General features: G+C 52.6%; 3 protein-coding genes across 5 annotated transcripts in view; 1 reads left to right on the top strand and 2 right to left on the bottom strand.

Annotated features, from left to right (window-relative positions):
- Positions 1–319: 319 nt before the first annotated feature.
- On the bottom strand, positions 320–3,986 carry PSMD9 (proteasome 26S subunit, non-ATPase 9). The gene is made up of 6 exons (XM_071571939.1): positions 3,811–3,986; positions 3,520–3,622; positions 2,650–2,843; positions 2,124–2,225; positions 1,571–1,659; positions 320–1,250 (listed from the first exon to the last, which is right to left on the bottom strand). Exons 1-6 carry the CDS (start codon positions 3,922–3,924, stop codon positions 1,223–1,225), a joined length of 630 nt encoding a protein of 209 aa, XP_071428040.1. The 5' UTR covers positions 3,925–3,986; the 3' UTR covers positions 320–1,222.
- A 1,011-nt stretch (positions 3,987–4,997) lies between these two features.
- On the top strand, positions 4,998–10,432 carry HPD (4-hydroxyphenylpyruvate dioxygenase). The gene is made up of 14 exons (XM_071572372.1): positions 4,998–5,079; positions 5,275–5,301; positions 6,005–6,067; positions 6,853–6,957; positions 7,128–7,170; positions 7,258–7,340; positions 7,468–7,557; positions 7,655–7,758; positions 7,924–8,001; positions 8,165–8,327; positions 8,641–8,712; positions 9,337–9,459; positions 9,585–9,701; positions 9,838–10,432. The coding sequence occupies exons 1-14, from the start codon at positions 5,077–5,079 to the stop codon at positions 9,946–9,948; spliced, it is 1,182 nt and encodes a 393-aa protein (XP_071428473.1). The 5' UTR covers positions 4,998–5,076; the 3' UTR covers positions 9,949–10,432.
- Positions 10,433–11,733: 1,301 nt separating this feature from the next.
- Positions 11,734–18,886, bottom strand: part of SETD1B (SET domain containing 1B, histone lysine methyltransferase) — a 57,349-nt gene continuing 50,196 nt past the window's right edge. For all 3 annotated transcript variants that reach the window (XM_071572369.1, XM_071572370.1, XM_071572371.1), the window contains 5 exons: positions 18,575–18,741; positions 18,208–18,339; positions 17,984–18,103; positions 17,095–17,232; positions 11,734–16,438 (listed from right to left, as the gene is read on the bottom strand). In XM_071572369.1, coding sequence (XP_071428470.1) covers positions 16,265–16,438; positions 17,095–17,232; positions 17,984–18,103; positions 18,208–18,339; positions 18,575–18,741 — 731 coding nt within the window. In that variant the 3' untranslated portion in view covers positions 11,734–16,264. The remainder of the gene's footprint in view (positions 16,439–17,094; positions 17,233–17,983; positions 18,104–18,207; positions 18,340–18,574; positions 18,742–18,886) is intronic.

The following is an 18,886-nucleotide window of genomic DNA, read 5'->3' as shown; positions in this document are numbered from 1 at the left end:
GGGAGAGAGAGGGGATGCACCACCCCAACAGCCCATCTCTGCCAGCTGTGTTCAGTGCGTAAATCTTTGTCAGACACGGTGCTTTTATTCCCACTTGGAACAGTCCACCTTTCCAGTCTGTGTCAGGTCTGGTTAATCATTACCAAACTCCTTAGGTGTGATGTGTTACTGATGCCACAACCTGTTTATGAAGCACTGTTGAAGGACTTGCACCTATCTGGGCTTCAGCTCTGGAAGGTCTGGGGTCATGATTCTGTGTCTGTGCAATTTGCATTTAACCCACCCAACTCTGCCCCAATTAATAACTTCTACAAGAACAGAGAGAGGCAATATTCAGTTTTATTGTTTTGGGAGAGTATTTTGCAGTTCAGCTGCAAACAAGCTTCAAACAAACCAGTCATCCCTGAAATCCCCTGAAACAGTTTATACACCTGTGGGTTAGGAATGGTATTCCCCAGTTTAGTGTTCCCACTGAAAACAGCCCAGAGCAAGCACCACTCGCTCACTGCCTGCCCTCCCCATGGATGGAGAGGGGAATGGGAGGTACAAAGAGGTAAACCCTGTCCTGGCTGGAGAAACAGCCAAAAACCAAGTTCCACAAATAAATACTAAAAAAAATTAAAAAAAGACAGAGAGAGAAGCCAGATTAGAAGCACTTTCATCATAACTACATGAACTACTAAAAGTAAACAAAAGTAGAATTATAACCCCTATTCCTGATCTCAGTGATTTAAAGTAACTAGACATTCCAAAAATCCTTTCAGTATGTTCAGTGACTTTAAAAACTGTTGGGGAGATAAAGTATCAACCTTGCATATTTCTTGCCTGTCATCTATGATGACAAGCACCAAAAAGTACTTAAGAAGCTTTTAGAATGTATTACAAGATTTTCAGCAAGGAATTTTACAGGTTGAAAAAGGGAATGTTCTATTATCACCAAATAAGAGCATTTCAAGCTCTTTAGAGCCTGTATCAAGTGAGGTTTGGGTTTCTCTAGAGCCTTATTCTTAATTGCTACAAGGTGGAAGAGATGAGAAGTCACATCTTGCAACTCTGCATTGACAACCAGTGCAATTCTGAATTTCAGGCAGGCCCTGCTCTGCCAGACCCCTCAGGCTCTGGGACCAGAAGTCACAGCAACAACACCTAGGGAAGTTCTCAAACCAGATCAGAGTCCAGAAGGCAGGCACAAGCTTCAGCTTTATTGTTTTCCAAGCAATGGTCATCTTTGCAAGGGAATGATATTGCAACTGAAAAAGAAAAGAGTAGAAGGAAACATTAAAATGTCAGTTCTCAAACAGGAGATCTGACAAGGGATGACACAGACCCACCACAACCCTCCTCCTTTGGTTTCCTCTACCAGGCAAACCAGCCCCTGGAGACCTTCCTCCCTGTGCTCATGTTTGATGGACCCAGCTCTCTGTATTCCCATGCAAAGCTTCCAGCTCCCAGTCTCTCACTGTGGGCAGTGACACACCAAGGGCAGAGCCCAGAGCTGGCCCTGCTCAGGGAACATGCTCTGAGCTGCTGAAAGGCCTCATCCCCACTAGGAAGTGAAACATCAGCTCACCCCAGGAGGCCCTTCCCCGCCCAGCGCTTCGGAGTCAGCCCCACGTGCACCCTCCTGCCACCACGGAGCACAGTCACGCTCAGGGGTCTCTGAAAGGCAGGAAAAACATTGAAAATTAAAAAAAGATCAATTTTCCATCAGTAAGTCAAGTCTCTTCTGCCTTCTTTATTGAAGTGCCACAACATTATGCCCAGAGAGCTGTTCTGCAGCACCCATTCCTATTCCTGTGGCTGTAACTGAGAGTGTTTTGTGTGGAGACATCTCCAGGGAATCTCTCACTTCCACTATACAGCACTTAATGGCTGTGGCAGGTTCTTTGTCCAGTCCAGTAATGCTGGCTGATGCTCACAGCAAAGAGCACACACTTCTCAGCTCTCCCTCCCATCACCAGTTATCTCAGTGCTGTGAGACAACAAGGCTACCCCACAGCACAGAGTGAGTGTGACACTGTTTCTGACATGGAAATGATGATTCCAGACATCCAAGCCACATGGAAAAAGCTGTGGCTAACAGAGACAGGCAGAGAATGCAGGCCCAGCAGAAAGGAGCTCACCCCCTCGCTGTGCTGCACCACTGTGGCAATGTTCTGCAGGTTCTGGAAGTTGTTTACGTTGACAGAACCAAACTCCACGATCTCATCATCAACCTGAAGTCCCTGGACAGAGACAGAAGAGAGATGAGCATCTGCACTGTGCCAAGACAGGGAATAACACAGGAGCACCCCCCTTCACCCACCCACACTTCCCACCATTGAGGCAACTGAACTCCATCACACCCTCTCCATGTCTTCCTAGGAAGAGGGAAGTGCTCATTCCTCTGTTGTGTTTTATGGGAAGAGAAATACTGAGGCTGGAATGCTCAGTGAGGCGTGGGATGAGCTGTGTGGTGCCACAATACAGCTGAGAGAGCACCCACCTCAGTCCTGTACAGCAATGGGTCAATTCTGACCAAAAAAAGGGGGGACACCCCAATCAACCCTCCAGCTTGTTCCCACTGATTAGCAAGACCCAGACAAAGCCCTCAGCTGTGTTTCTCTCTGGCTGCACACCAAGCCTTCCCCAGGAGCTGTCCCAGCCTACCGAGACACTGGCGGGGGAGCCCGGGGTCACGGCGTTCACTTTGGCAAAGGGCTGTGGCAGGCTCTGGCTCTGGCTCATGGCCTCAGCCAAGGCCTCTGCCTCATCCCTCGCCTGCTTCTCCTTCTCCCGGGCGTGCAGCTGGTGCAGGGCCTCCTCCACCTGCTTCATCAGAGCCTTGTGATCATTCTGCAGACCTGTGGGTGACACGGTGAGCACACAGGGAGCAGGAACCCCCCCAGGACTCTCAGCCCCTCTTCAGAGCCTGTCCTGGCTGTCTGAGCTCAGCAGAACCTCTGCTGCTCTATCTGCGGGGACAGCCCAGCAGATGTTTATCAGCAACAATGAGATGCTGAAAAACCACCCTACGAGTTCTGGTAAACAGGCAAGGGCAGCAGGGCTGGGAGTCCCACGGACCCCAAGAACTCATGGGCAGCTGACGTTGTCTTTCCATCAAGCCACCCACTGTTCTGTAGGAAGAGCAAAACCCCTCCCCAAGGACTGGGCACAGGGCAGGCCTGGGATCAAACACATGCCCAGCTGGTCCTCACCCCTCGTCCGCTCCACAACCACCCCAGGAAAGCTTTGCTGTGTTGCACAAATCTCAGTGGGATTTCGATGCTGCTGCCGCAGCAACACGGACACAAAAGGGTTTTACTGACTCAGCCAGCCCGCTGGGATCGGACCCGCTGGGAACAAGGACTGGATCCGCTGGGAAACAGGGATCGGACCCGCTGGGGGAAACAGGAATCAGACCCAGCACACACCCTGGAGTCCCGCACACATCCCGGATTCCCGCACACACCCCCGAACCCCGCACACCCCCCCCGCATTCCCGCACATATCCGCATTCCCGGCCCGTCCCCCGCTCACAGATGATGTTGTGCCGCGCGGTGCGCACTTGGTACAGGTCGATGTCGTTGCGGGGGAAGCCCTCGGCGTCCACGAGCGGCTCGTGCATCCCAACGCCCTTTTGCTGCGGGGGAAGAGCCGGATGGGGTTGGAATGTGGTCGGGATAGGGCCGGGCTGGGGTTGGGATTGGGTCGAGATGGGGTCGGGCCGGGCCGGGCTGGGTTTGGGATCGGGCCGGGCCGGGCTAGGGCTGGGGCGGGACAGAAGCGCTGCCCTCCCCGCCGCCCGCCCGGCCCGGCCCCGGCACTCACCCCGTCCAGCAGTTCGTAGCAGGCCTTGATCTGCGCCTCGATCTCGTCCTTCCTGCGCACCAGCTGCTGAACGTCGCTGACGGTGACGGGGCGGGCCCCGCCGGGATCCGCCATGGCCGCGGCGGGAGGGGCGGGACGCGCAGCGCGGGGCGACGGCGGCCGGGAAGGGACAGCGGGGACTGCGGGGACAGTGGGACACGCCCGCGGGGCGGGGACAGCGGGGACAGCAGGGCGGGGACAGGGGGGACGGCAGGGACACGCCCGTAGGGCGGGGACAGCGGGGACACGCCTACAGGGGGTGGCACCGACAGTGGGTTACACAGACCTTGATGGGGTGACACAGCAGTGTCCCCGTTGTTGGGTTACACTGCTCTGATGGGGATATCGGGTGGCACAGCAGTGTCTGTGTCGCTGGGTTGCACACGGGGTGACATGGATGGCACAGCAGTGTCACCATCATTGAGTTGCACTGCTCTGATGGTGACATGGGGTGGCACAGTAATGGCAATAACATGGGGTGTTTGTACACCGGTGCCTCCCCACCAGGGCCACCTCCTGTCCCTTCCTCCTGCTGCTCCCACATTTTGGGGTCCCTGGCAGGACTGGGTTACCAGAGATGGAGGTGGCACCACATGCCCCTGTGCCCAGGCACCGCACACACAGCTGGACTCTGCAGGCTGTCCTGGCCCAGCACAGGCCAGGGTGACACGTCCCCACAAAGGGGTGAATGTCCCCAAGGGCGGGGTTGGCAGGCAGGGAATGAGCTGCTGTGGTTGCGTCACCCACCCTGACCCAGCACCCACGGGGACAGCGGGTTTGGCTGTGGGGGCAGAAGGGCCTCACGTGCTGCACTCCCCCAGCCCTGCACACCCCCAATCCTGCACACCCCCAGTCCTGCACACTCAACCCTTGCACATTGATGCCCATGAACACCCACACCCTTGCACACACACCCTTGCACACTCAACCCTTGAACACTCGCAGCCCTGCACACCCTTGCACACTCACACTCTTACACATTCACCTTCCTCCCCGTTTGACCAGCTGTGCCACAGCAAGGATGCCACAGGACCCCGTGCCCTGGCCCCGGTGTGTCCCCACCACCCCCTGGGCGGTGCTGGCAGTTCACAGCCCAAACCAAACACAACCCTGGGTTGGTGGTGGGCAAAGGTGGAGCCGAGGAGGAGCTTCCCAGCCCCTGCTGTATTAAATGCCCTCCCGGACTCAGCGCCCCCTTTGCTGCTGTCACATCGCCAGGCCACAGAAATGGTGAGGGGCAGCAGATGGGAATTCATTGAAACATTCGGGGCTCCGGAGTGTGGGGGTCTCAGGAGCTTTAATGTCTGCTCAAATTGGGAGCTTTTGGTGGTGCAGCAGAGCTGTTCCTCACTCCTGACCTTTGGATCAGCTCCCCAGGGCTGCAGTACCTGACCTGTTAACGTCTCTTTTCTCATTCTCTTTCAGACGACTTACACGGACAAGGGAGAAAAGGTAAGACCCGTGTCCTATTCCTTACTCCTTGATTACCTGGTAAAATTAGAAGTAAAACTGCTCTGGCTGGGCCACACAAGCTCCTCATTGTGAATTAGTATCAATAATCGATACTTTTGTGGTTTCCCTCTGGTTTGGGAGGAGAGTGACAAATTGGAAATTATGGGTATTTCCCAGTCAAATCAAACTTTAAGCAGAATCCTCATTTCATGCAACATTTATTTCAAAATGCTGCACCTTTTCACCATGTTTTCCCCTTTAAAGTGCTTCCAACCACCAGTGCCCATTGTGGCCAGGTGCCCCATGCTAGGCTGGGCAGTGGTGGGAAGCAGAGCTAAGGGCGATCTGTCCTGGTGCTGGTGGGACAGAATTCATGTTTGATACAGTGAGGTTCATGGGTGGGCAACTTACTGGGGTGCACTGGGAGAACTGGGACCGTGGCTGTGACCCCAGGTGAGCTGGGTTCCAATGTGCAGTGCAGGATCCCGGGCGACCTGACTGCAAAGCCCCTTGGAAAAGGGCTGTTTCAGAGTTGTTCCACCCGGTTAGTTCAGATGCGTTTGTAGGAGACACATTTGCAGGGTCACAGCTGCCACTTCTCCCTGCTCCGGAGCTGAGCGGTGCTACAGGAAAGGCGGCGACAGCAGGAAAGGCAGGAGCAGCAGCAGCCGCCGCTCTCAGCCCTGTTTTCACTCCCTTTCAGCCCACCCGAGGCCGCTTCATCCACTTCCACTCCATCACCTTCTGGGTCGGCAATGCCAAGCAGGTGAGAGGCTGCGCTGCCAGGCGCGTGTCGGAGCGGGCACTGCCCCGCCGGGCATTGGCTGCCGCGGGGGTGGGTCATCCCTCGGCTGTCCCAAAGCCTGTCCCTGGCTTGGCGCCTGTCCCCGCGGGCCGCTGTCCTTGGTGGCCCTTGCGCAAGGCGTGGGGGCGGCTGCTGGAGGCGTGCCGGGCAGGACCCGGGATGTGCAAACCAACGCACGTGGCTGGGCTCAGGCTGTGGGCACCAGAACCCACAGAGCTGTTTGGCCTCGGCGAGGGTTAAAAATCCCTCTGCTTCAAACCTGAACTGCATTTCGCCCAACCTTGCAGAACAGGAGATGGGCAGAAACGTTTCCTGCTCAGTGGTGGCTCCTGGTTGGGTTGGGTTCTGTGTACAAAAGGCTCTGGAGGCAGCACTTCCCTCTGAACTCGAGTTTTTTCCTCAATGTGGGCCCTTTCTTGACCCTTTCTTGGCTCAGCTTGTTCCCCTGGGGCTGCTAGAGGGAAGCAGAGGAGTGACACACACAGTGACAGTGACACACAGACACACACACAGTGACACACACACAGTGACATGCACACACACACAGAGTGACATGCACACACACACACAAACACACAGACACACACACAGAGGTGGGACTCACACACGCTGTGGTTGCTGTTCCCCATGGGCTGTTGGCACTGTTGGGCTGTTGGCTGAGCCCTGTGGGAACAGGGGGTGCCCTGTGGGAACTGGGGGCCACCAGTGCCACAGCTTCACCTGGGCTGGCTCTCACCTGCCCACAGGCTGCATCCTACTACTGCAACAAGCTGGGGTTCGAGGAGCTGGCGTATCGGGGGCTGGAGACTGGCAGCAGGGAGGTGGTGTCACATGTCATCAAGCAGGACAAGGTAAGGGGGCTGCTACACCTGTAGAGGTGCCACTACCAGGATGGGGGCAGATGAAGGGGTGTCAGACATGTGGGTGCTGCCCAACCCAGTTTGCACCATGAAACCCATCACCTGTGGTGCCTCAGCCCCACCACTGCAGCTCCATCCTCACCTCTCCTCTTCCTCACCAGATCATCTTTGTTCTCTCATCCGCTCTCAATCCAGGGAATGAGGGTAGGTGTCATGGGGGCATGGAGTGGGAAATGGCTGAGGGGGAGCAAAGCAGCTCTGCTCACCTGTGGCTGTCCTTGCTCCTTGCAGAGATGGGGGAGCACCTGGTGAAACACGGTGATGGGGTGAAGGACGTCGCCTTCGAAGTGGAGGACTGTGACTTCATCGTGCAGGTAGGCAGCCCCTCCACTCCCTCCCACACAGCCCCAGGGAGCAGGGAGGGGAGGCAGGGAAAGGCCTGGGGATGTGTCCCCTCTGCCCAGGGGAGCTGTGGCAGGAGGGAGTCTCTCTACTGCTCAGAAAGCCAAGGAACGCGGAGCCGTGGTGGTGAAGGAGCCCTGGGTGGAGCAGGACAAGTTTGGGAAGGTGAAGTTCGCGGTGATCCAGACGGTAAGGGCAGGGCAGAGTGGGGGCCATGGAGCAGGCGGGACCTGGGAGGTCCCAAAACAAATGAGGCCACCACACAACCACTTTCCCCTCCTCACAGTATGGTGACACCACCCACACCTTGATAGAGAAGCTCAACTACAAGGGCCTGTTCCTACCAGGGTACCACCCGCCCCTCTTCAAGGACCCCCTGCTGCCCAAGTTGTGAGTACTTTCCAGAGGGTCCTGCCTTGCTCTTTGCCACCATATCCTGGTGGGATGTCCCACCGAGGAGCTGGACAGGTCCCCATCACCTCACCCTGGAGCCCCTCATGCTGTGGGGAGCCCCTGAGCTGGGCTAAGACCCCCCCTGCCCCATTCCCCCCACAGACCAAGTGCCAAGCTGAGCTTTGTTGACCATGTTGTGGGGAACCAGCCTGACCTCCAGATGGTCCCAGTGGCAGACTGGTAAGAGTGGGAGGGCTGGTGGGAGGTGGGATGAAGCAGCAACACTGCTCTGGTGGCCCCACTGCTTTCCATGGTGGTGTCTGAGGGCAGTTAAGCCAGAGCAAAGCTTCGTTAGTGCGGGGATGGGGTGAGGGGTTGATTGTGCCCTTTGTGGCCTGGGCAGGTACCAGAAGAACCTGCTCTTCCACCGCTTCTGGTCAGTGGATGACAAACAGCTGCACACCGAGTTCAGTGCCCTGCGCTCCATCGTGGTCACTAACTACGAGGAGACCATTAAGATGCCCATCAATGAGCCAGCACCTGGCAAGAAGAAATCCCAGATTCAGGTGAGCAGATGCTGGTGGTTGATCCATCAGGTTGCCTCCACCTCCAGCAGGGCTTTGGTGAAGGAAGAGGGACCAGGGGTCAGTGACTTGGAGCCAGAGCAGATCTGTTGTGCTGAGGTGGCTGTTGGAAATCAATCCTGGCTCTGCCAAACCTTCAGGAGCCGCCAGGCAGAGCTGGATTACCCTAATCTCATCCACAGTGTCTTTTTGTCCTTTCATGGTGTCCTGAGCTGCTTTTGCCTTCACATTTTTGAGCCCACACCCAGACCTTTGCAGTTACAGCTGTGCTGCCATTAAAATCTTCTCCCTGCAGGAATACATCGACTACTACGGAGGGGCCGGAGTTCAGCACATCGCCCTGAACACCTCGGACATCATCTCAGCAGTGAGTGCCCCCAGGAGCCCCCTGTGCCAGCCTGTCCTCTCCAGCAGCTCCAGGCACAGCCCCCATCACAAGGCAGGGGTGGACCATGACCCCTGCAGGGTGTGAGGACATGGGCAGAGGGAATGGGCTTTGTGCCATGGTTGTTTTACAACCAGGATTAACTGCCCGGTGTCCCTGCAAGGGGACCTGTCTGCAGCTTAAAGCAATGGGGGTCTGCAGGGCCCCTGATGGCACCTCCATCCTCAGGGGGCCTGGTGGGAGCTCGGGCAGCCCAGGCTGCTGGGCTGAGACCCCAGAGCCCACCACCCACCCTCAGCAAGGCTGGGTTCAGCCCAGCTGCTGCTCAACATCTGGGTTTGGGCTCCTCTCCAGACCAAAGGGCCTCCAGAGGGACTGGGGGCAGGGTGGGATAAAGCATCTTCATTTGCACAGTGGTCAGCTCTCTGCACTGCCCAGAGAGGGCATCTTGGACCCTCCCCTTCCCAATGCCCAAAGCCAGATGATGAGGATGACTAAAATCACGGGAAAGCATCTGGCTCCAGACACTGTCTGTCCCAGGACATCCACTCCCCTGGCACAAACTGCTCCCAGCCTGACCCATGCCGGGTCTCCTGTGCCTTGCAGATCACCAACCTGAAGCAGCGGGGCATGCAGTTCATGGATGTGCCCTCCAGCTACTACCAGGTGCTGCGGGAGAGGCTCAAAACGGCCAAAATCAAAGTGAAGGAGAACATTGACAAGCTGGCGGTGAGTCAGGGCAGCCTCAGGGGCAGAGGGCTGCCCAGGGCTGGACTGGATCCTCAGAGTGATACAGAGAGACCCCCTTGCTCCTCTGTGGGTCTATGAGTTGTTGTCCTGTTTCTTTTCTGCAGGAACTGAAAATCCTGGTAGATTTTGATGAGAAAGGCTACTTGCTCCAGATCTTCACCAAACCAGTCCAAGACAGACCCACAGTCTTTCTGGAGGTGATCCAGAGGCACAACCACCAGGTGGGTCTGAGGGTCTCACAGGGATCTTGGCTGGGAGCCCTCAGGGCCATCCAGCCCCATCCCCAGCCAGCTCTCAGTGCTGCTCCTTCCCAGCTGGTTCCAAACCCTCTGCTCTGGAACACCGTTGTCTCCACAGGGTTTTGGTGCTGGGAATTTCAAGTCTCTGTTTGAAGCCATAGAGATGGATCAGGATGCCAGAGGGAACCTGACCATCCTGGAGCCCAACGGGGAGACCAAGCGCATGTAGAGCATGTCAGGAGGTGCCGCCCTCACCCCCAAAGAGCTGATTCCCAAACAAACTGGGAAACAGTTGAGGGTTTATAAACAGCCCAGACTTAAGTGTCATAACCCCAGGGAAGCCACTGCCCAGCTGGACATGCCAAAGGACTCAACACGGACACCGACCCAGCCCTGGCACTGCCCTCTGGTGACTTCCTGGAAACAGCAAACACACTCTTAAAAAGCAGCTTAATCCCATCCAAACCATGGAGTTCTTAACAAAAGGCAGATTTAGGGCATGTGCCAGACACTCAGTTATGGAGGAAGACAAGAAACAACTGGGAGGGCTCAGATTTAGTCTATCCAAAGTTTTAATTTTAGCTCTGCGGGAAGCTGGGAAAGCACGGAGGTGTTTGCCTCTCTGTGCATCTCCTTTTGTAAGATTTTGTTTTAATTGCTTTTAGATTCAATCTTGAATTTGGAGAATAAATACTGTTTTAGGGTAGCTACAACACTCTGGAATGAGAATTAATCTAATTTACATATTTCAGCCTTCCCACGGCAACAGACTTGCTCTACTACCTGCAAATTCCTGAATTAATGAAGGGTTGGGTTTCCTCCCATGTTTCAAGCAGTAATTGCTGGCACTGGCAGCGATTTCCTGGCTCAGGTCCTGGCTGCATGTGCAAAGTGCCCTCTGGGCATGGCTCTGGTGTTGTCACTGCCCTTTGCACGGGGACTTCCCTCAGTGTCACAATAAAACCTTTCTCTGGCTCAGCCCCAGAGCCTGGTGAGCCCCATGTGGGGCTGGAGCCCCTGTGCCCACCTGCCCTGGGGGTGCAGCTCCCCAGAGGCACAAACCCCAGCCCAGAGGGGCACCCCGGGGGCTTCAGTGCCCACAGGGCTCTCCAGTGCTCACATCCTTCCTCCTGCTCCGGGTCCCAGCGTGGAAAAGCTGCCCAAGCTCTGGGAAGCCAAATCCCCTGCTGAGCCCTTCGCTTGGTGGGTTCCTCAGACACGAGTCCTTCCACCACCCCCATCCCTGCCCTGCCAGGCTCAGTCCTGCTGCCCCCTGGGGCTGGGCTGTCCTGCAGCCCTGTCCTTTCATGCCAAGGTCACGCCTGGAACCCAAGAGCTGAGCTCTGCCCAGGCCCTGTCCTGGCTCTTCCCTTTCCTCCCCCATCAGCCATTCCCTTTGTCTTTGCTCCAGGGATTTGTTTGTGTAAAGCTCAGAGAGGCCACTGTGACTCCTGGGCCCAACCCCAGTGGTTTTCCCTCCTCCTGTAGACCCAAAGGAGCAGAATTCAGTTCAGGTTTCACAGAATCACAGAACACCCTGAGCTGGAAGGGACCCACGTGGATCACTGAAATCCAACTCCTGGCAAAGTGAATAATCTGATTTATAAAGAAGGAATCCTCTGCTCCCATCAGCCTCACAGCATCACTAACACCTTGCTTTGTGGTGAAGAGCTTTGGCCCTCATAAAGTTAAAAAGAATAAATTAAAGAAGGATATGAACTCAGAGAAATGCAGGGCAGAGGCTGGAGGGGCAGAGACTCCTGGCAGGGGGTTGTGCTGCAGCTTTCCAGGTTGTGAGGATGGTTAATACAGAGACATTTTCTTCAGGTTTATAGACTTGAATCACTCACATATTTCTTTCACGTAATATAATGTTGCTTCAATTCATTTCTTGCTCATCAGAGTTAATATTTTCAGTAAACTTTGCTGAAAACCAGTTCTTCACACTGTTCTTGTTCTGGATCTGCCTCCTTGAGCTCTGGCAGTTCCCAAGACAAAAAGCTGCCCTGGCTACATATTAAGCACAACATAATTTTTCTGTAAGAAAAGTCAGTATATTTATGGTTTGCTTTATAAAAGTTACTATAATACAATGGTACATAGTATTCAATTCACAAAAATATGAACAAATATATACAGCATGACACATCCACAACAAAAACACTTTCTTCAAAACAAGATACATACTGGTGACAGATTCTATATGCACAAAACATCCCTAAAGTCGTAAATTTGCTTAACAAAAGAAAAAGCAGAAATCCTAAATCTTCAAAGCAGAGTTGTTGGGGTTTGTTTTTTTTTTGAAGGAACTTAAAGAGAAAAAAAAAAGGTATTTTTTTTCCATTTATTGCAAACTATGTGACCTGCCTACTTTTAAAGGAGGCCCTTGATTTCCATACTGGGAATTAAAACCACCAGGAATCTGCAGGGATTGGGAGCTGGGTGTTCTTCCACGGTTTAGAGTGTCCCTCTTGATGTGTTTCTTTTCACTTGGACAAATCCTACAGTGGCAATTAAGGAGGAAACTCATAAAAACAAAACAAACATTAAACTGAAAAAAAAATCCAGTTGCAAACTTGCTTAAATACATTTTAGGGTGTCTATTAGACTGTACACATTTCCTCGCTTGAAATAAATAGATTTTGCACATTAGGTTTCAGACTGAGGGAGGGGGGAAAGAAGAAGCCTTGACTTGGCAATTTTTTGTCTTCAGTTTCTTAATGCTTCTAATTTCACCTATTTATTTGACAAAAACCCCTCATATTTATACAGAATTTACATTATACAAAGCTTGACACAAGCTGTAAATGCCACCAGCTCCTTTGCTATACTCAGTCCTCCTTCCTCCCCATCTCGACATGGTTTAGAGCTGGAATCTGTTTAAAAAGAACTCCAAATTACAATAGTCACTTTTAATAAACTATTTACATGCTCTTGAAGTACAAAGAAATCAGCAAAAAAATTTCAACATGTTTCTACAAGAAACAGTGTCTGAAGAGAAGATTCTTGAGTTTGCCTATGTACAGAGGATGCATTTTTTATACTTCAAAACCCTTTCTTTTTTCCTTAAATTTTTATTTTATACAGAAATGCACTGAAATGATCCCTGAAAAAAGGTCACAAAAACCGGAACTAAAACTACTGTATAATTTGTTGGAGTTTAAAAATGTTGTTGTTTTTTTTTTCCTTGTAGAAATAAGCTGCTCTATACAATATAAATAACTGCAAGATGAACCCCTTCCCCTCCTGGAGCCCCAAGAGCCACAGACTCACTCTGAGACCAGCCTGGCACTGCAGGGGGGTGCTGGGCACCCATCCCTGTGATGCCAACGTGGAGGCACCTGCACCCTGAACCCACCCAGCTGCCCGTTGGCAAACCAGAGTCTCAGCTCCTTCCAAAACTTTGCCCTGTTCTCTCCTGTGCCTTCCCCACGTGAGGGGCAGTTTTGCAGGGACAGTCACTGTCCCCTCACTGGTGTCTCAGGCTCCAGTTTAAGTGACAATAAACAGGGGACACCAACCCCACCTCAGCTCCTCTGTCAGCAGCACCTGCTGGGGAGGGTTCCCTTTAGTCTCTGTTCCCATGGGGGGCTGTGCTGGGGGTGCCCCACACACCTCCTGCCCTCCCTAAAGCCAACCCCTTACCAAGGACAAGCCAAAGGCCCTGGAGGGGCTGGGGGCACCTTCCCAGCACAGCTGAGGTGCCCCACTGCCCCAGCCCTGCAGTCCTCACCACAAAATGATCTGCTTTGGGGTCAGGGTAGCTCCCCAGTCTGAGACAAATCTCCCAGGTGGGACTCTGCAAGCCAAGATTTATGGGGAAGAAAAGAGAAGCCTCAGGTTTGGCTTTGAGGTCAGACCAACATGATTTTTTGGAAGTGCTATGGGTCCAACAGCTCTGTTTGTTCCTGGGGAACTACTGGGAGCTCAACTCTTTCAAAAACTCACATTATTTGTCCAGGATCCTAAAATGGGGTGGATTACAGGCAGTTTCAGAAGTACCCAAGTGATGTAGGTGCTTGTGGTCTCTGGCACCCAAATCCCTTTGGTGCTTCTAAAACTGCAGTGAAGGTCCTGAAGGTGACTGTGACTGTGACCTTCCTCCCCACCTTCCTCCCCAAAAAGATTAAGGCAAACTGCAGGGGCTAATCCCACCCAGAGCACACAGACATGCTGGGAAACACAGAACTGCCATCAGGTTCTTGGGGCTGGGCCATTTGGGGTGTCCTCACCCCCCAAATCCACTGCTGATGCCTTGGTTGGATGGACCAGAGAGGGGGAAGGCCAAGGCCATGGGCCAAATGCCACACAGGAGACTCAGGAATCTTCTGTGCATTTCCAAAGCTTTGAAAGGCAAAGGCCAAGCTGTGGAGATGCCAACTGGAACATCAACACAGCAAGATAAACCTTATTCAAAAAAGAATTCACCTAAACTGAGCAGCTGGTTTAACTCCCAAATGCCATCACTGCAGTTCAACCAACAGCCAGTGCCAGAAACTGGTTGTGCTTCTCACAATTTCAGATTCTGGGCCACCAATATTCAGTTGCTGGAGAGATTTGTAAGGGGGGAAAAACAAAACCAAACCAAACCAAAAGCAGAGATGAGACTGCCCAATCTCAGCAACAACCTGCTCACCCTCAGACAGAAATACAGGTTTTAAGGCAGCTGGAGCAGTCTGAGTGTTCCTGCTCCTTCAGGCCTTTTGTCTGCAAAAGAAATACAGATGCAAAGGTCTAACCTACATTACAAGCTCCACTCAGCAGGGCAGGCCTGGCAATCCCATGGAACAGCTGAAAAAACTTCCCAGGAACCTCTTCTGCAAGGCTGTAACCTCTGCTCAGGGAGGTTTGAAAGGCTACAAGAAATCAGCTGTGCAATTCCTTCTGTGGGGAGAAGATGTTGGGTTATGCAGATAATCTTCCCATTTCTTAATGACACTGCAACTTCCCCTTGTGAGCCAATTAAGAAGGGTTTAGTACAACTAATCTCTACTTTTAAAGCAGGAGAAATTCAATGGAAGTGGGAAAACTGATCCTGTCTATACCTGAACATTGTGTGGCATTTCCAGATCACATCCAAAGAACTGTTTCTTTGGTGGGTTTGCCCCATTTTTAAAAGGAGTATCTTGAAGAACTGCAGCCTTCACCTCAGCACATCCACAAGGACAAAACACACCGAGAAATCAGTTCATGATGTGCCTTCCCAGTTTAGAGAAGCCTTCACTTCCAGGCTGTAGATGGGGGGGACAGGATTGTTCTCAGGGACACTTGCCATGATTTCACTGCAGAGATGGGACCACCCCAGGCCAAGTTACTGAGTAACAGAGGGAGGGGAGCGGCAGCACAGGCTGCTCCTATCACAGCAGGGCCTCCCCCATTCAAGGACAGAGCAAATACCCCACGTAAAACACTGGAGAGGGCAGGGAAATGCAGATGAAAGGGAGGAAAATGCATAGGAGACACACACCAGCCTGTTTGCCATCTCCAGGGAGAAAATCCTACTACAAACATGGGCTGTGGTCTTTGCCTACAAGCAGGGCAGTGTTTCCACAGCTGAGCTGCCCATTCAGCTCAGCCCCAGCCCCTTCTGTGGGCAAGACAAACCCATCCCCAGGAATGGGCATCCCCAAAGGCCACCCAGCTGCCTCCAGTGCTCCCTGGTGACAGCAGAGTCCCAGATTTCCCATGTTGGGTGCAGAGGTTTGGATCCCTCCCAGCCCAGCATGGCATGGGAGGTGAGACCAGCCCAGGGCTGTGGGGTCTGTGCTGAGCTGTCCCTGCCCCTGCCCCAGGGGTCGGGCTGGGGGGACTAGTTCAGGCTCATCCCTAATGAAAAGGCAGGACAGTTCACCTCTAGTCTCACTGTGGACACATCACTCACATCCCCAAGCACACACACACTCACTCACACACCCTCAAGCCTCTGGCTTGCTCTGTAACATCAACCTTACATTTATTTACAGCTTACTCTGAGAAATCTGTGCAATTTCAGCCAATCAAGCTCCCAACAAACCCTATATGGCATTTTCAGTCTCTGCTTCACATTTAAACGTTGAATGTCTTTTTCAACCAATGAAACTGATGAGAAAAAGGTAGCAGCATTTATGAAAAGATGAAGGTTTATAACAACAATTAAAAAAAAATAAAAGGTACCATTATCCCATTCCGGAGCATCACTGCAGGGACTGACCAGAGAAGCTAGTGTTTGGATAGACCATGCCACAAAAGGGGAATAATCCCCTTTTTGTGTGCGTGTGGGATCTGAAAAGGAAAGAGCACCTGAAACATGACCAGTCCTCGTCAGCGTGTGCGCGTTTTGCTTCGCTCATGATCCGGCAGAAGTGCGAAACTTGCTTGGTTTTCTTCTTCTCTTTTTCCTCTCTTTTTTTTTTTTAAGTATTTTTTTTATCCTTTTAAATTTTTTTCTTCCTTTTTTCTTAGTTTTTTTTTAACTCTTTTTTTTTTTTTTTGGCAAAGTGCAACCACACCTGGTTACCACAGTTTTGACATGGCCGAAGGTGCAAGTGTGACGAGAAACCTCGAGCTCAGTTCAGAGTTCCCCTGCAGTTCTCAGAGCCACAGAGACACGGGATTTTTACATCCTCAATTGGGAACTTGTAGTCGTAGGTAATTTCCTCGTTCACATTGATGTGCTGCTTGGAGTAGATGACGATCTTCTTTTGGGACTCCACGGTGATCACTTTAGCATAACAATTGGGCTGCAGGGATGACAGAACAGGCAATGGTTTAGGTTCCTGATGGCCGTGGCTTCCCAGATTTCACACGTTTACTCCAAGATAAAATAAAACAGGGCAGCCTTTTCCCTTGACAGCCTCCGCCTGGAGCAGGGCAACCCTAGAGAGGGAGGCATGGAGCCAAGACAACAGAGCAGCCCTCTTTGTGCTGCTCCAGAACATCCACATTCTGGTCATTTGTGGAGCCAAATAGCCTGGTTGATGCTCCACCAAATTTATCATAGGTTAAGAGCAGCTCAGAGCTCAACAATTTCGCTGGGCAGCCAAGTCTGAGGGCAGATGAGCAGAGGGGACAGCAGCTTCTCTGCCTGCAGAGGCAGGGAATTTTTCCTCAGTGGACACTAGAAGGAGATGTTCCCACAGAATGACAGTGCTAAAATTTGGCATGTTTTAAGGAAATACCTGCTAGAGATGCTTGCTCAGTGTTCTGCAGGGACAGAAGGGCTCTGAGTGCTCTGTCTCTGCGTGTTTCCTTTCTCAGGTCTCTCCAAACCCTTTACACCCCTTTAGCCCCTGCTCTGACCTGCTGCAGCTCACGAACATTTACCCACAGCCCCGTGCCCGCTGCCACTGCCGGGCAGGCCCTGGGGGTGGCAGTGCCTGGGCAGCCCCACACTCACGTTGCAGCTGTGGTTGATGAACCTGGCGAAGTTCCCGCACTTGGTGGCGTCGATGATGGTGTCGTGGTCCACCCTGAACATGTAGCTGCTGCCGATGCCCTCGTCCTCGTAGCGCTTCTCGCGCATGTCGGCGATGACCTGCGGGCACCACGGGCAGGGTGAGGGCACACCATGGCAGTGACCTGCACCTGCTCACCCTGCTGAGCTCTGCCAGGCAGCACCTGCTTCTGTGAGCCCCACAAACACAGACCTGACTGTGAGCACAGATCAGGGTGGGCTTCTTCAGGATTCTCCTGAGTGCTCAGTTTACATGGGGTGTTAAAGTAAACAATAAATAATGTGGAGGAAAACGGACACCACACACTGACCAGAATGATCAAGTGAATGTCCTTTATTACACACTGCACATGGTTTATATTGGGTTAAGGCTATGTTCAATTGGCTAAATTGAACCTCACACCATCTAATTGCATGTCCCAATTGGTTATAATCCATATCTCACAAGTCCAGTGTTTTGGTGAACTCATCCTGACTGATTTCAGGAACACCTCTGGAGTCTTGGGGCAGACCTGAGTTCTCATGAGAAAGCTCTGAGGAGTTGCTAAGAACTCTCAGGGAGTGATTTCTCCTTCAACAGCCTGCAGCAGCTGCAGCCTTGATTATTCTTAGCTGCTTTTGGTCTCACAGGGTCTTACATAGATCTGAATTGCTCACCTGTGATTTTTCTGTACCTACAGGGTGCTGAGAATCCCACCCTTGGACCTCCAACCACACACTGCCCTCTGCGCAGCGCACGGAGCTGACACCCCACAGCAGGGCCCAAACCCCCACTGGAAGCACTTTTTCAAGGCTGCCTTTCTGCTCAGACGTCACGCACAGTCCAGCTCACCTGCCTGATGTTCTGACCCACATACTCGATCACCATCTCATCAGCTGCAATGGGCTCCATAGCAAAAAGGCCCCAGTCGTGAATGTGGCTCTTGCAGAATTTTAGTTTTTTCTTCCGGAACTGCATGAAGAAAAACACCCCAAAACCCCAACCCCGAATCAGCCACAGCACAGAAAGGGAAAGGATGACCCTGGGTCCAGAACCTGTAGCACAGAGTGACTCACCTTGAGCTGGTTGAATTTGAGCAGGTCACTGTCACAGCTCCCAGTGAAGGAGGAGAGGAGCCTGCGTTGCTCTGATCGCCTCTCGGAACCAGCCCGGGTGGAAGCATGAGGTTGGGCAGGGATGCTCATCCCCTGAGAGGACAAATGGGTGATCAGAGCTGACCCAACACCCTGCAGGCCCCCTGTGAGCAACCCTTTGTGCCACATCCCCACAGAAGAGGTGACACCAAACACTGACACCTCCCATTCAGCCCCAGGATGATCAGCTTGACACAGGCACAGCAACCTCCTCTCCCTCCAAATGGAGGCATCCATTTGGTAAAGCCAAATCCCATTCACACCTGGCACTGAGCAGAGGACTCCTCACCTGTGTGTCAGCTGGAGGCTCCTCTGCAAAAGCTCTGCTATTGTTGAGGTATTTGAGTTTGTCCTTCTTATCAATTTTGTAGTAGCCTTCACTTCGCGCACAGCCCGTCACGTGCTCCCGCATCCCGTCGTCCCGCTTCTTCTTCTTGGGGGTGGAAAGGCTGGTAGGTGGGAAGGGGTTAAGGAGCAACACAGCCAGAGGTGGGTATCAGACTGAATTTGCTACATTTACATGGAGCTGATGCTGGGAGCTTGGGAAATTAGGAAGGTTTTGGGGCGTCACGAAAAATAACAACACTACTGAAAAACAAAG

This window comes from Pithys albifrons, chromosome 17 (genome assembly GCF_047495875.1).
Source record: "Pithys albifrons albifrons isolate INPA30051 chromosome 17, PitAlb_v1, whole genome shotgun sequence".
NCBI classification, from domain to species: domain Eukaryota; kingdom Metazoa; phylum Chordata; class Aves; order Passeriformes; family Thamnophilidae; genus Pithys; species Pithys albifrons.
This window is presented reverse-complemented; position numbering and strand designations above follow the sequence as displayed.

Bases quoted from the DNA above. Each gene is read 5' to 3' on its own strand.
- HPD (XM_071572372.1), top strand. The intron at 7,558-7,654 runs GTAAGGGCAGGG...CCCTCCTCACAG, and splicing joins AGTTCGCGGTGATCCAGACG to TATGGTGACACCACCCACAC. The intron at 7,759-7,923 runs GTGAGTACTTTC...TTCCCCCCACAG, and splicing joins GACCCCCTGCTGCCCAAGTT to ACCAAGTGCCAAGCTGAGCT.
- PSMD9 (XM_071571939.1), bottom strand. From the start codon at position 3,924: ATGGCGGATCCCGGCGGGGCCCGCCCCGTCACCGTCAGCGACGTTCAG. The intron at 3,623-3,810 runs GTGAGTGCCGGG...CTTCCCCCGCAG, and splicing joins GCTACGAACTGCTGGACGGG to CAAAAGGGCGTTGGGATGCA. The intron at 1,251-1,570 runs GTGAGCTGATGT...TTTCTTTTTCAG, and splicing joins GCGGGGAAGGGCCTCCTGGG to TTGCAATATCATTCCCTTGC.